This window comes from Eulemur rufifrons, chromosome 2 (assembly GCF_041146395.1).
Source record: "Eulemur rufifrons isolate Redbay chromosome 2, OSU_ERuf_1, whole genome shotgun sequence".
Classification (NCBI taxonomy): Eukaryota; Metazoa; Chordata; class Mammalia; order Primates; family Lemuridae; genus Eulemur; species Eulemur rufifrons.
In genome coordinates, this window is record NC_090984.1 from 5,408,058 (window position 1) to 5,421,983 (window position 13,926).

The 13,926-nt window shown below is 43.8% G+C and overlaps 1 protein-coding gene and 1 pseudogene across 1 annotated transcript; both read left to right on the plus strand.

The window, feature by feature from the left end:
- Positions 1–13,926, plus strand: part of LOC138399495 (cytochrome P450 4F2-like) — an 859,494-nt pseudogene that overhangs the window by 812,563 nt on the left and 33,005 nt on the right.
- Positions 1,871–7,336, plus strand: LOC138380896 (olfactory receptor 2Z1-like). The gene is made up of 3 exons (XM_069465348.1): positions 1,871–1,933; positions 5,833–6,669; positions 7,316–7,336. Exons 1-3 carry the CDS (start codon positions 1,871–1,873, stop codon positions 7,334–7,336), a joined length of 921 nt encoding a protein of 306 aa, XP_069321449.1.

A 13,926-nucleotide genomic window follows, 5' to 3' on the forward strand; every position in this document is an offset into this window, starting at 1 on the left:
GGGGAAAGAAATGAATCATTTCCTAAGGACTCTTTGGTAGACTGTGTCTTTAAAATGGTGATCCTGAAACTGTGTGGGCTTAGGGTCCTTTTGTAGTATCAAAAGACATTGTGTAGAATGAAGCAACACCTGAAAGTAGCCAGGTATCATTCCCACACACTCTAATGACATGGTCCTACATCAGTGTTTGGTTGTAAATATTGTATAGACCTTTTTTCCATGTTCTAAAATTTTATATAAATAGTGTGTACTGTATGTGTCTTTCTGCATTTTTTCCCCTCAACATTATGTAATGTATTTCAGATCTATCTGTATTGATACAAGTATCCCTGGTTTAAGTTAAGTTCCTTTTAATACTGCCTCACCTGTGTGTACCATATTTAACGAAATATTCCGTATGTGGATAAGAGATGGGAACGTGGAAGTAAAATTAATTGGAGATTGCTGACAGCTTTTACATTAAATGCTATGTATCCCTTGATGTTTAGAATATTGTACATTAAAATGAAAAACATGTAAAACAAAACACAGAATGATCTCTCAACGTATTGAGTTACAATGCATAGTATACAAGGCACTGACATTTTAGATTGGAAATCTTTCTGCAAGCAGTCATTCATTCGTGTCAGGCCTGCCTTCCCTTTGTTTAGCAATATTGCCTTCTACTTTATCTCCTTCCATTTCCTTATATGCCTCCGGAATTCCTTCTCCCTGTAGTAGTTACAGTAAAGTCTCTGCAATGGGAACAAAAGGATGACTGTTTTCTTCAATTATTACTATGCTACTACCTTCCAATTTGATAAAAAGCTTTCATAATCTGACTTCTGCCCACATGTCCATCGTTAGCGCTCTCCCTGTCTGCCTTTTACTGTGGCACTGTGGATAGGAGGAAAGGCCTTTTCACCGGCCCTCTATGTTAGACAGATGCACATGTACTTTCAGGCTTCTCTCTCACTCCTGCTGCTTCCCGGCGGCCTCTCACTTTCTCCCCATCCTCTACAGCTTTTCTTTGGGCTTCACCTCCATCTTTAAGTCTCACGGCAGGCATGACCTTTGCAAAAGCCATTTTCCTTTCTAGCCCCTTAAGCCCAATGCCAGTGTTTATGGAGTGAAGTAGATAGAGAGTGTTGTTCCAACGATGTTTTGGAGGGTTATTCCCTACGCTCCAGGAACAGAGGGGACAGCCACAGAAAGAAATGACAGACAGTTTAGGTGGGGAAGTTAGAGTAGGGAAATCAGTAAGGTCCCGAGGCAGCCCTAAGGAAGGAGATGCCTGTTTCTGTGGGGAAAGAGCCAGAATCAAGGAGGACTTGACACAGGAACCTGGGTCTTAAAAGACGAAAGAAAGTTGTCAGACTACTAGAGGAAAGCATCTCTGATATAACGCATAGGGTGTCCGCTGCTAAAGCTACAGAAAACAAGGGTGATTTTGTTTTTTTCAGTCATTAGTAACAAGCACATGCTCGCCATGTATCTCAAAAGATCCTGTTAATATTATGAAGTGGACGACACTATAGAGTGTTCCTTCTTGTGTTTCACTGTAGTGTTCAATTGTGTTTTGTTTCTGATGGTTGTGTTCATTTCTGTTGGGTGGATGAATTTCTGAGTGAACGTTTGAGATGTTTGTATGCCAGGTAGCTGGTGACATCGAGTGCCTCCCCGGAGTGGTTTCTTCAAGTCTTAGATAATTTGGAGCATTTTTTTAAAAAGGTAAACATTCTGCTACACTTTAAGCTTCATTTGCTGTCTCTGAATTTTTTAAAGCAAAAAATCTTTAATTTTCCGTATAGTTTTATGAAGATGATAGCTCTTATGGCATTGCTCTAAGCTCATTTTAACTAAATGTATGGATTTGACAGCAAAAGAAGACATGGGCACACCATCAGGGGAAGACGAAGAAGAGTCACCAGAAAGTGAAATTAACGAGACACAGGTATAAGAAAATTATATATAAATTACTTGTTTAAGATTGTTTTCTTTGTATGACTAACATGACACAGCAGAGGGGATTTTTTTCCTTTTGAAACAGCATTTTAGAACCAGTGGGTCGTAATTTAATATTTCATTTTAAAAATCTCTTGTCATGAAACTCAGAACATTCTCAAATTGGATGGTAATTTACAGGTAGTCGTTGCCGTTGGAATAGACGCAAAGGATTTCTGAAATTCTGTTCGTTCCTTAATTTTTATACCCTCCGTTCGTGAAAAGGAACCTAACATAAAACTTACGTGCATGACAAGGTGATTGAAATTGTGAAAAAGTCACACTCATGGCCTTTCGTTGGACTCACATTTAATGAGTCATGGTCCCCAAAGTTTCAAAGTTTACATTTCATATTGCCAGTCAGTAAAGCCTAGGTCAAATGTGTCTCCTGCCCTGTGCTCTCTGATTCCCTTCAGTGTCTAGGTTCAGGGAGAGGATCGGCTCATGCAGCTCATGCCCCTGAAGAGAATCGCACCCCCCAGAATAGGGCCTTTTGTGAGAGGGTCTGCCAGTGGGTTGCGACTTACATTATGCAGGAAATCAGTAAATGGTTTGAAAGTCATTTTGTCACCTGTCCTTAGTGGACATTAACGTATACTAGACCAGTAGTTAAGCACAGAGTCTGTCGAGTACTTGACACTGTCCTACTATGGTACAGAATTTGAATTAGCATTTTAGGATTGGCTTTTCTTTCTGACTGGTGTTGATTTTATCTCTAGTAATGTAAAGTTTGCCTAGTCTCCACTTATTAACCTTGAGAAACAGTACTGAAGTGCATTGTAGGGGTTGCCTATTGAAGACATGATACGCTTTGTTTCAAAGGACACTGAGGGTCCCTTCCCAGTGACAGTTTCGAGACCAAAGACAGCTGTACACGACAAGAAGCTGTGGACATTGAGATCAGGTAAATTTTTCTGTTGTTGTGTGGTGGCGAGGTCTCGCTGTGTCTCCCAGGCTGCTGTGCCATGGCCCGACCATGGCTCACTGCAACTTCAAACTTCTGGCCTCAAGGGGTCTTTGTGCCTCCGTCAGGTTCCCAGTGTGCCATCCCTGTGTTGGTTAGGGAAGAGACAGAGGTGAACTAGGAGAGGGCATGATTTTCCCAGTGTTTCCAATGCTTATTGCAATTCTCACCTTTACCTAGAGGAAGGCTCTATGTGAGCATGGTGAGTCATGTTTTAAGTTGAGTTATGTCATCTGATGGTCATTACACTGATGATATCGAGGCAGTCCTGAGTTCTGACTAGCAGACTGTGTTTTGTGGGGTTGGCTTGGGGCGGAGGTTTCCGTGATCATTGAAAACAGGAAAGTAATTTATCATCTGTTTGTGACTATTTGGTAGACGTAGTCTTTAAACAGTCATCCTGAACCTTTTTGGCCTTAGGGTCCTTTGGTAGTATTGAAAACTGTTGTGCCGAATTAAGCATCACCTTGAATTAGCTGGCTATCATGGCCATGTCCTTTGAAGATATGTTAGTACATATGTCTGTGGTCATAAATATTATATTCAGCCTCCTTTCAGGTGCTAAACTTTTATAGAAGTGGTGTACACTGTATGCATCATTCAGCAGCTTTTTTACTTCTCCATAATAGGTAGTATTTTTGAGATCTATCCCTAGTGACAGGTGTATCCATGATTTAATGTAAGTGCCTTATAATATTGGATCACATTGAACACACCACATTTAACTAAACCTCTCTGCATGTGGAGAAGAAGAGGAAGTAATAGAAGTATAAATTCTTGGGGATCCCCAGGATCTTCTGTTGATCTTCGTTAATATTTGCAATGTTATGTCCTGAATTCCTAAATATGTAAAATACGAAACCCATATTTATCTATGTACGTATTGAATTAAAACGCATGGTAGACAGGGCAGTGGTATTTTATATCTGAAGTTTCTCTGCGAACACTCGTTCATTTCAGGCCTGCATTGCCTTTGTGTGGCCATATTGCCTTGCACTCCGTCTCCTTCCATTTCTTCATATGCCTCCGGAATTCCTTCTCCCTGTAGTACTTACAGTGATGTCTCTCCAGGGCAAAGAAAATGATGAACCCTTCCTTGAATTATGAGCATCCAAGTAGCTGACAATATCATACACAGCTTTCATAACCTGACCTCTGCCCCCATGTCCACCATTAGCCCTGTCCCCGTCTGCCTTTCTCTGTGGCATTATCCAAAGGGGGAAAGCCCTTTTCACCAGTCCCTCTATGTTAGTCAGACGCACATGCACTTTCAGGCTTCTCTCTCGCTCCTGCTGCTTTCCTGGCCGCCTCTCCCTTTCTCCCCGGCCTCTACAGCTTTTCATCGGGCTTCACCTCCGTCTTTAAGGCTCAGGTCAGTCATGGTCTTTGGAAAAGCTATATTCCTTTCTAGCCCCTGAAGCCCACTGCCAGTGTTTATGCAGCAAAGTAGGTAGAGATTGTCCTTCGAAAGAGGTTTTGGGAGGTTATTCCCTATGCTCCAGGAACTGAGGGAACAGCCACAGAAAGAAATGACTGACAGTTGAGGTGGGGAAGTTAGAGTCGAGAAATCAGTAAGGTCCTGAGGCAGCCTCAAGGAAGGAGATGCCTGTTTATCCGGTAGAAGGATGCAAAATGAAGGAGAACTTCACGTAGCAACCTGAGTCTTAAAAGATGGAAGGAAATTTGTCATAGCAGAGGAAAGCATTAGCGATATGAGGAACAGGGTGTACAGTATAAATGCACAAAAACTTAGGGTAATTTTAGCAATGTTTACTGACAAGCACATGCGCTGCATGTGGTTAAAAAGCTAGGGTTACTGTCATGAAGTAGACAGCAGTACCCAGTGTTCTTTCTATGTTTTGCTATACCTTACAATTTTGTTGTGTTTCTCATGGCTTTGTTCATTTCTGGCACGTGGATGATTTTGTGAGTGGATATTTGAGACGCTTGTGTGCCTGGTGGTTGGTGACATCCAGTGCCTCTATGAGTAGTGTCTTGAAGTTTTACAGAATTATGAGAATTTCTTAAGTACGTAAACGTTCTGCTACCCATTAAGCTTCTTTTATACTCTCTCAATTTATACAAGTCAAAATTCTTTAATTTTCTGTGTTTATGAAGACTAAAGTTTTTATGGATTCGTTCTAAGTAGCCCATTTTAACTAAATCTGTGGAATTGACAGCAGAACATGACTTTGTGACATCAGAGCAAGGGGAGGAAGAGCTCAAAGGACCTGAAATTGCGGCGATAAAGGTACCAGAAAATTACAATCAAATTTAATATTGCTTTCTTTGCATGACTGTGATGACATAGCACAGGGGGCATTTTCTTTTCACTAGCATTTAAGAATAAATGGGTTATGATTTAATATTTAATTTTAAATACCTTTTAAGTAGTACAAAAATCAAAACATTCTTGAGCTGAAGAGTAACTTCTAGCTAATGGTTTCCCTTTGAGTAGAGGCAAAGGATGTCTGGGAGTTTGTGTCTTCTTTAATTTTTATAATCTCCTTACAGAATGCGGAAGCTAATATGAAGAACTGACACATAGCACTAAGCAACCAAAATTATGAACCATTTCACAGTCATGGCCATTGATTTGGACTCATTTCAAAGAGTAATCATGGCCAATATTTGAAAATGTACATTTCCATATTGCCAGTCAGCAATGGCTCGATTAAATATTTCCTCTGCCATGTGGTGTCTGATTCCCTTCAGTGTCCTCACTCAGGCAGAGGATGGGGTCACTGGGCCTGTGCCTATGAAGAGAATCATACCTCGCAGAATGGAGCCTTCAATGTTAGGGTACACCAGTAAACGTCCAGCCTATTTCCATACAGGAAATCATCAAATCGTACCTCTTGCCAAATGCGCTGTTCTTCCTGCAGGTGAATTACGCCTCCTGGAGGATAGAGGCATCAAATCAATCAATGGCCACAGATTTTATTCTCATGGGACTCTTCAGCCACACAGGGCCACACTTGGTCCTGTTTTCCCTGGTGGCTGCCACGTTCACCACAGGCCCTCTGGGCAACACCGTCCTGCTCTTCTTGATCAGCACAGAATCCAAGCTCCACACACCCATGTACTTCCTGCTCAGTCAGCTCTCTCTGTTGGACATTGGGTTTCTACTGATCACCATCCCCAAGATGGCAGCCGACTTCCTGCAGGGAGGGGGCTCCATCTCATTCGGGGGGTGTGCAGCTCAGATGTTCTTCCTGATGGTGATGGGAATCTCTGAAATTGTCCTGCTGTCCCTCATGTCTTATGACCGCTACGTTGCCGTGTGCCACCCCCTGCATTATCCCATGCTCATGCAACATCAAGTCTGCCTGCTCATGGTGGGCACTTCCTGGTTCTCAGGTGTGCTCGTGGCCTCCATCCAGACGTCCATCACCCTGCACTTTCCCTACTGTGCCTCACGCAATGTGGACCACTTCTTCTGTGAGGTGCCCGCCCTCCTCAAGCTCTCCTGTGCTGACACATCTGCCTACGAGTTGGCGCTGTCCGTCTCAGCGGTGCTGATTTTGCTACTGCCCATGTCACTTATCGCGGTCTCCTATGGCCATGTGTTGGCAGCTGTTCTTCACATGCACTCAGCAGAGGCCCGACACAAAGCCTTCACCACGTGCTCCTCACACATCGCCGTGGTGGGACTCTTTTACGCGGCTGCCCTGTTCATGTACATGGTGCCAGGCACCTACCACAGCCCACAGCAGGACAACGTGTTTTTACAGTCGCATGAAATTTGTGTTGGTTAGTAGTTAATGTCTTGTCTTTATTGGCAACTTCCTTGTGAGCATGATCTAGTTGTTGTTGAAGTAACATGTTTTTACGTTGCTCTTCAGATAATCTCTCCTCCAAAGACTCCTGCTTTATGATGTACTTATTCACTTTGTCTTGTTCACCTTGGAACATTCGTCCCATTTCCTTCCTTTGAAACTCTGTCTCCCTCAGGTCTCTTTGTGCACCTTCTAAAACCAGAGTCTTTTCTTGGAGAGCATCTCTTGTATGACGGAACTCAACTTGTAGCCTTCTGAATTTACTTTCGGATTCATGAAGCAGTTGAAAAAGGTTGTTGGCATGAGAATTCATATATTCCTCTCTACCAGACCACTCATCTTTTGCTTGCTGGAAAACAAACCCTAGGTCTTTCGCTGTGGTCTGACTTTGATCACGATCCTGAATAACAGCAGCCAGTCTAAGTTTGTATGACTCAACTTCTGTTTTCAGTTTTTCTTCGTTTTGTTTTTCTTCTTCCAGTTCATGTTTTAGTATTATATTCTCATGCGTTAGAAGAGTGATATTGCAATCATGCAAGAATATTGTATTGGTGACTCTTTCCCCGTTGAGTGTTATAGTCTTTTGAAGGTCATTAGCCTTTTCTTGTAAGATTTTGTTGTCCTCCAAATATTCCTTTTCCTTTTCTTCATTTTCCATTTTTATTGTGTTTATTTCTACTCTTAGATTGGCAATTTCATCACGCAACATGTGATTCTTACGCAACAGATCTGTTTCTTTGTCACGACTAGCAGAAATCTAAGTGAAACAAAGGAACGTGTTAGCTGTTACTCAATAAAACGGCATTCATAATTTCCTCTGAAGTTAAAAAATAACCTGTACATTTATACAATGAAAGTGTTGCAAATCAGTGGCTATCTAACTGGAAAAAGAAGGTGGATCCAAACCTCAAACCTTATAGAGCATCAACTCCCAAAGTTTCAAAAATTTATATGCGAAGGGGGAGAAGATGGCTGAGTAGAGACACGAGCTGTCAGATCATCCTGGAGGGAAGGAAGGGTTTCAGAGAAAGCAGAGGGGGCAAAGGGCACAGCTCCAGTGTAGTTCGGGGGAAGTTGCCAGAGCCTGCCAGAGGTTTCACAGGGAAAAGGTTCAGAGCAGAGCAGGAAGAAAAAAGACATCAGCAGAGATCAACCCCAGAGAAGCTGGGTGCCTCGTGGAGAGGGTGGGTGGGGGATTTGTTTCTCCATCCCTCACACCTATGGTAATCAGGTGGCCTCCAAGCTGCTTGGGAGCTTTTCCACCCACATGAGCCCAAGGGCTACTGCAACCAATGCAGTAGGGGCTTCTTGAAAATAGAGCATCAGGCTTCCAGCCCCTTTGGGCTCTCTCCAAACACCCATGATCTGGAAGCGAGATGGCAGGCTCCATACTGCTTTTCTGCCGATGGCATCTCTTTGTCCACCCCAGAGAGCACCGGCCCTTCAGTTTTCACGTCACCTGCTCCCACACAATTCCCAGCTCCTGCCCAGACGACAGTGGCCCTGGAGAATTTGTGTGATCCCAGAGCTTGGACATTTTGTGTGGGCTTCCCTCCAGGGAGAGGGACCGGAAGGGGCTGGAGTGCTGGCTCTCCTCTGTTCACAGTCTCTTTTCCTGCCCCCTCCCCCACCCACTGCAGCCAAGAGCAATGAGTGAGCTGAGACTCTCAAAAGTGGCTGAGTCCCCTGTGTTCTTGTACCCATGAGTCTGAGGTTTCCCCAGAGAGTGGGGCCCACACCTTTCCCTTTGAGGACCTGTGGTGGATGTAGGGGTACCTGGTCTGGGAGTTCCCTTCCCACCAGCACTCCCTGGGGATGTCTGCCAGTGGGATCGGCATGTGGGCCAGGTCCTGTAACCCCAGGACTCGACCAGGTTGCTTGGAGGCACAGAGGGGAGATCTGACAACTAAACTGGGGAAGCAAGGGAGCCCACGAGGGCACAGCTGACAGAAGAGTGCGGCGTGGGTCCAAGACTGCAGCAAACAGGTGGAGCACCGCTCCCCCCACAGGAAAGCCACACTTGCAGACTGGGGTGGGACCTTGGACAGGGAGTTCCCCCACCTTTGGCACCGTTGCTGGCAAACTCAGTGAGTTCAGATGCCCGTTTGCAACCAGACACTGGAGGGAGACTTGTGGAGCAGGGCAGGAGGGAGAAGAGTGAATCTCACTCCAGACAGCCAGTCTCCGAATCCCAGATGGGCCCTTGCCCATGAGCAGACCTTCCAGTTTGGTGAAACTGCATCAGCACCCTTCCCAGCAGCTTTCCCCAGCAGCCTGGGAGCCGATCTTTGATCCTTGCAAGACAGTTCTAGGGCCTACGTCTGCGGAGCCTGAAGGCAGGCTTACCCCACCTGGCCCCACTCAGCCTCACTCCTGCATCCACCTCACTGAGGCGGAAAACTGGGAATCCCCTGGGAGCTCCAGGGCCCCTCCCAGTGCCTGTGGCATCCAGGCACTTCCCCTGAGGGGCTAGCCATGGTCACAGGCACAAAGGACAACATTGCAACTGGCCCTTTCCTGCAAGCACAAACCACTTGTACAGCCCATTACAGCATCTACTGACTCAGTCCAACAGGGCATGGCTGATTCTTACCCCAAGCACCACTTACCATCTCAAGAGATTAATCTGGGTATTCCAACTTAACTCACACTGCTGAGGAGAAGGAGAAGACAGAAAAATAGAAGCAGCCCATGGGGGCACTGCCTTTAAGGAGATGGGTAAAAGTTGCAGGCAGCTTGAGCTGTTAGGGGACCCCTCCACCTCTGCAGACCTCTAGGCTATTGGGGGACTGCTCAGAGTCTGTGCAAAGACATTGCAACAGAAAGCAGGCGCTGCAGAGATATGGCAGCTGTCAATCCTGGTTTCTGCAGCTAATGCCATCCTGAATGCTTAGGTGCATGCCACCAGGTCTGCTCAGGACTCGGCTTTCAAGCAGTAGCCCTCACATCACCCCTGCTAGGCCAGGGAGGGAGCACACAGAACAGACGCTCCCCCGTGCCATGAGCTGTGACTGGGAGCCACGCACCCCTCCCCGCTGTGGGGAATCTGAGCAGAAGACGAGACTCAGGCACCACAGGCACCATCTGGGAAGCCTTGGTTGACTGCCTCCGTGGGACTTAGGTCGGGGGAGAACCTCGGCTGACCAGCAGCCCTGGCCCACCTCCACAGTCATGAGGCCCCTTGGACAAAACGCTGCTGTGACTGGGTTGCAGCAGTCTCCCTGCTGGTGGAACAGCCCCCACCTCTGTGGCTCTGCCCTCGTGTTCCCCAGATACAGCTCAGAGTCCATTACTGCACCTGAGACTGAGGCTCTACAACTGTTGCTCCAGGGCCCCCACTGAGCCTATAACACCACCCCTAAGATTCTAGAGTTATGCCTGGGTCCCAAGACCCACCCTTGAGTCTCCACCAATGTCTCTGGGCTGGCAGAACAACCGTGAGGTCCAACACTTTAACAAGTCTTGAGCAGCCATTATTCCTGGACCTGGTTAGGACAAATGCTCACAACCCACTCACCCATGACCACTGCGTAGATAGACTTACTCAACTGCCACTGTCACCTCCACTGGATGACCTGGTGCAGAGCAAACCCTCACAACAAGAGCTTCCATGGAGAGAGTCGCATCCAGGCCCCAACTCAAAGTTCCAATAATGACTGGGGAACAATCCACTACCCTGCACAGAGATCATCTCACACTGGCTTGCACTGAGGGAATCACAGGGGAATGGGACAAAACAGGACAGCTGTTCTATAGGCTCTCAGTGCACCTGCACCTCCCTTGCTGAGTCAACACCCCAGAGTAGGACACAAAAGCTCCATCTAGGGTCTTCCCCTTCCCCTGACTAAACAGGAGAGTTCCCAGCAAAGGAGAACAGGTGCCCTGCGATCCTATTAGCCTGGAGCACAGAGAAGAGGATTCAGATGAGAAGAAATCAGCAAAACAACTCTGGCAACATGAAAAAACAAAACAATTTCACATTCCCAAGGGATCACAATGGAGCTACGGTAGTGGACTACAACCACAAGGAAATTGCCAAAATTACAGAAATGGAATTCAGAATATGGATGTCAAATAAGATCAATGGAACTGAAAAGAAAGTTGAAAACCAACAAAAAGAACTCAAAAAATATTTCAGGAAATTAATGAAAAAGTCACTAAAGTGCCAAACAACATAAGAGAGGATAAAATACTACAGAACTTAAAGAAATGAAAGAGTAATTTAGGGAATTCAAAACACAGCAGAAATCTTTAGCAACAGACTAAACTGAGGAAAATAAAGAATCTCAGAGCTTGAAGATAAGACTCTTGAGGTAACCCAGACATTTAAAGAGGCAGAGAAGAGAATAAAAAACACTAAGTAATCACTTGGAGAGCTGCAGGATCATGTGAAGTGAACTAACATACGAATTATAGGTACCACCGAGGGAGAAGAAGAAAGAACTAAAAGCATGGAAAATGTATTTGAGAGAATTATTCAGAAAAACTTTCCTGATATCGCCAGAGATCCAGACGTTCAGATACAAGAAGGTCACTGAACACCAGCAACATTCATAGCAAATAAGTCATCCCCAAGACAGAGTAATCAAACTGGCCAAAGCCAAAATGAAGGAGAAAATTCTACAAGCAGCAAGACGAAAGTAACAACTGACCTACAAAGGAAAAGCCATCAGGCTAAGTGCAGGCTTCTCAGTGGAAACCTTACAAGCTAGAAGGGAGTGGGACCCCATCTTCAATCTTCTTAAACAGAACAACTGTCACCCTAGAATCTTGTATCCTGCAACACTAAGTTTCCCAATTGATGGAGAAATTAAGTTTTTTCCAGACAAGCAAACATTGAGGGAATTTATCATGACCAGACCTGTGCTGCAGGAAATACTCATAACTTCATGATACAGGAATTAGCACAATAGGGACCCACCAGTGTAAAATTATATAAAAAAGCTAAACCTCACATCTCTTGTAAAACAATAGCACAAGAGGGAAAATAAAGCAATAAGGTACTACCCAACATGATGAACACAACATCATACCATATAAATTCTATCACTCAACAATAATGGTTTAAATGCTCCACTTAAAAGACATATGCTTCAGTTCTAAGCAGGAATGCTTTCAGTTTATCCTCATTCATTATGATGTTGGCTGTGGGTTTGGTGTATATGGCTTTTAGCCATTCAAGGTAAGTTCCATCTATGCCTATTTTGTTAAGCATTCTTATCATAAAAGGGTGCTGAATTTTGTTGAATGCTTTTACTGCCTCTATGGAGAGGATTATATGAACTTTGTTTTTGCTTCTATTTATGTGGTGAATTACATTTATTGATTTGCATATGTTGAACCATCTCTGTGTCTCTGGGATGGCTTTGGTATCAGGGTGATGTTGGCTCCATAAAATTGAAGAGGATTGGGGAGAATTGGGGAGGATTCCTTCCTTTTCAATGTTGTGGAATAATTTCTGCAGGATAGGCACCAGTTCTTTGTATTAATAGGTCTGGTAAAATCTGGGTATGAAACTATCTGGTCCAGGACTTTTTTTTTCTTGGACGATTTTTTGTTGCTGCTTCAATTTCGGTACTTGATATTGGTTTGTTCAGGAATTCCATTTCTTCTTGATTGAACCCAGGGGGGCTGTCTGTTTCTAAGAATTTGCCCATTTCCTCCACATTTCCAGGTTATGTGCATAGAGATTTTCATAGTATTCAGAGATGATATTTTGTATTTCCATGGTATCAGTCGTAATTTCTCCTTTTTCATTCCTAATAGAGATTATTAGTGTCCTTTCTTTTCTGCTTCTGCTTAATCTGGTGAGAAGCATGTCAATTTTGTTTATCTTTTCAAAGAACCAACTGTTTGTTTCATTAATCTTCTGTATAGTTCTTTTATTATCATTTTCATTTAGTTCCGCTCTGATCTTGGTTATTTCTTTGCTTCTGCTGTGTTTGGGAATGCTTTGCTCATCCTTTTCCAGTTCTTTGAGACAATTCATTATTAGATTATTGATTTGTGAACTTTCTGTCTTCTGAATGTAGGCATTTATGGCTAGGAACTTTCCTCTCAGGACTACTTTAGTTGTATCCCTCAGATTTTGATAACTTGTGTCACCATCATTTAGTTCAAAGAATCTTTTGATTTTCATTTTAATTTCCTCCTTGACCTATCATTCAGCACTAGGTTGTTTAGTGTCCATGACTTTGTATAGAGATGAGTGTTTCTGTTGGAGTTTATTTCTAATTTTTTTCACTGTTGTCTGAGAAGATGCATGGCATAATTTCTACATTGAGCCATGTTTTGTGGCCTAGGATGTGGTCAGTCTTAGAGACTGTCCCATGAACTGATGAGAAGAACATATTTTCAGTGGTTTTTGGGTAAAATGTTCTGTAGATGTCTATTAGGCCCATTTGTTCTTGAGTTCTGTTTAAGTCCATTGTTTCTTTATGCAGTGTTTGGAGAATCTGTCCTATTCTGTTAGAGGGGTGTTGAAGTCCCTGGCTATTATGGTGCTGCTGCTTATCATTTTGTTTAGATCGAGTAGGATTAGCTTTATGAATCTGGGTGCTCCTGTGATAGGTGTATAAATATTTAGAATTGTCATGTCTTCTTGTTGAATTGTTCCCTTTACCATTATATAATGACCATCTTTGTCTTTCACTACTTTTGTTGATTTGAAGACTAAGTGATGTGATGTTAGAAATGCTACACCAGCCTTCTTTTGGTTTCCATTTGCATGGAATATTGTTTTTCATCTCCACCTGGAGTCTAAATGAGTCCTTGTGGGTTAGATGTGTTTCGTGAAGACAGGAGACACTTGACTTGTATATATTTATCCATTCAGCCAGCCTGTGTCTCTTCAGTGGGCAGTTCAAGCCATTCAGATTTATTGAAAAAACTGACAAGTGGGGTGGATTTCTGTTCATCCTGTTGAGTAGGACTTTGTTGCTTTACTTTATTTCTTGAGCCATTGCGGTATCTAGTCTTTGACCTTTAGCTTTTGGGTGATTTTACACCGGTGACTGTCTATTGTGCTGATCTGTGTATAATGCAGTTCTGAGTACTTCCTACAGGGAAGGTCTTATCTTGACAAGCTCCCTCAGTGTTTGCTCATGTTAGAAAGACTTTGTTTCCCCCTCATATACATTACTTAGTTTTTCAGGATACAGAATTCTAGGCTGGCCATTATTCTGTTTGAGAAGACTAAGA

Excerpts from the sequence above, each read along its gene's own strand:
- LOC138380896 (XM_069465348.1), top strand. The coding sequence starts at position 1,871 with ATGGGCACACCATCAGGGGAAGACGAAGAAGAGTCACCAGAAAGTGAA. Across the intron at positions 1,934-5,832 it reads GTGAAATTAACGAGACACAG|GTGAATTACGCCTCCTGGAG; the intron begins GTATAAGAAAAT and ends TTCTTCCTGCAG. Across the intron at positions 6,670-7,315 it reads ACAGCCCACAGCAGGACAAC|GTCATTAGCCTTTTCTTGTA; the intron begins GTGTTTTTACAG and ends AGTCTTTTGAAG.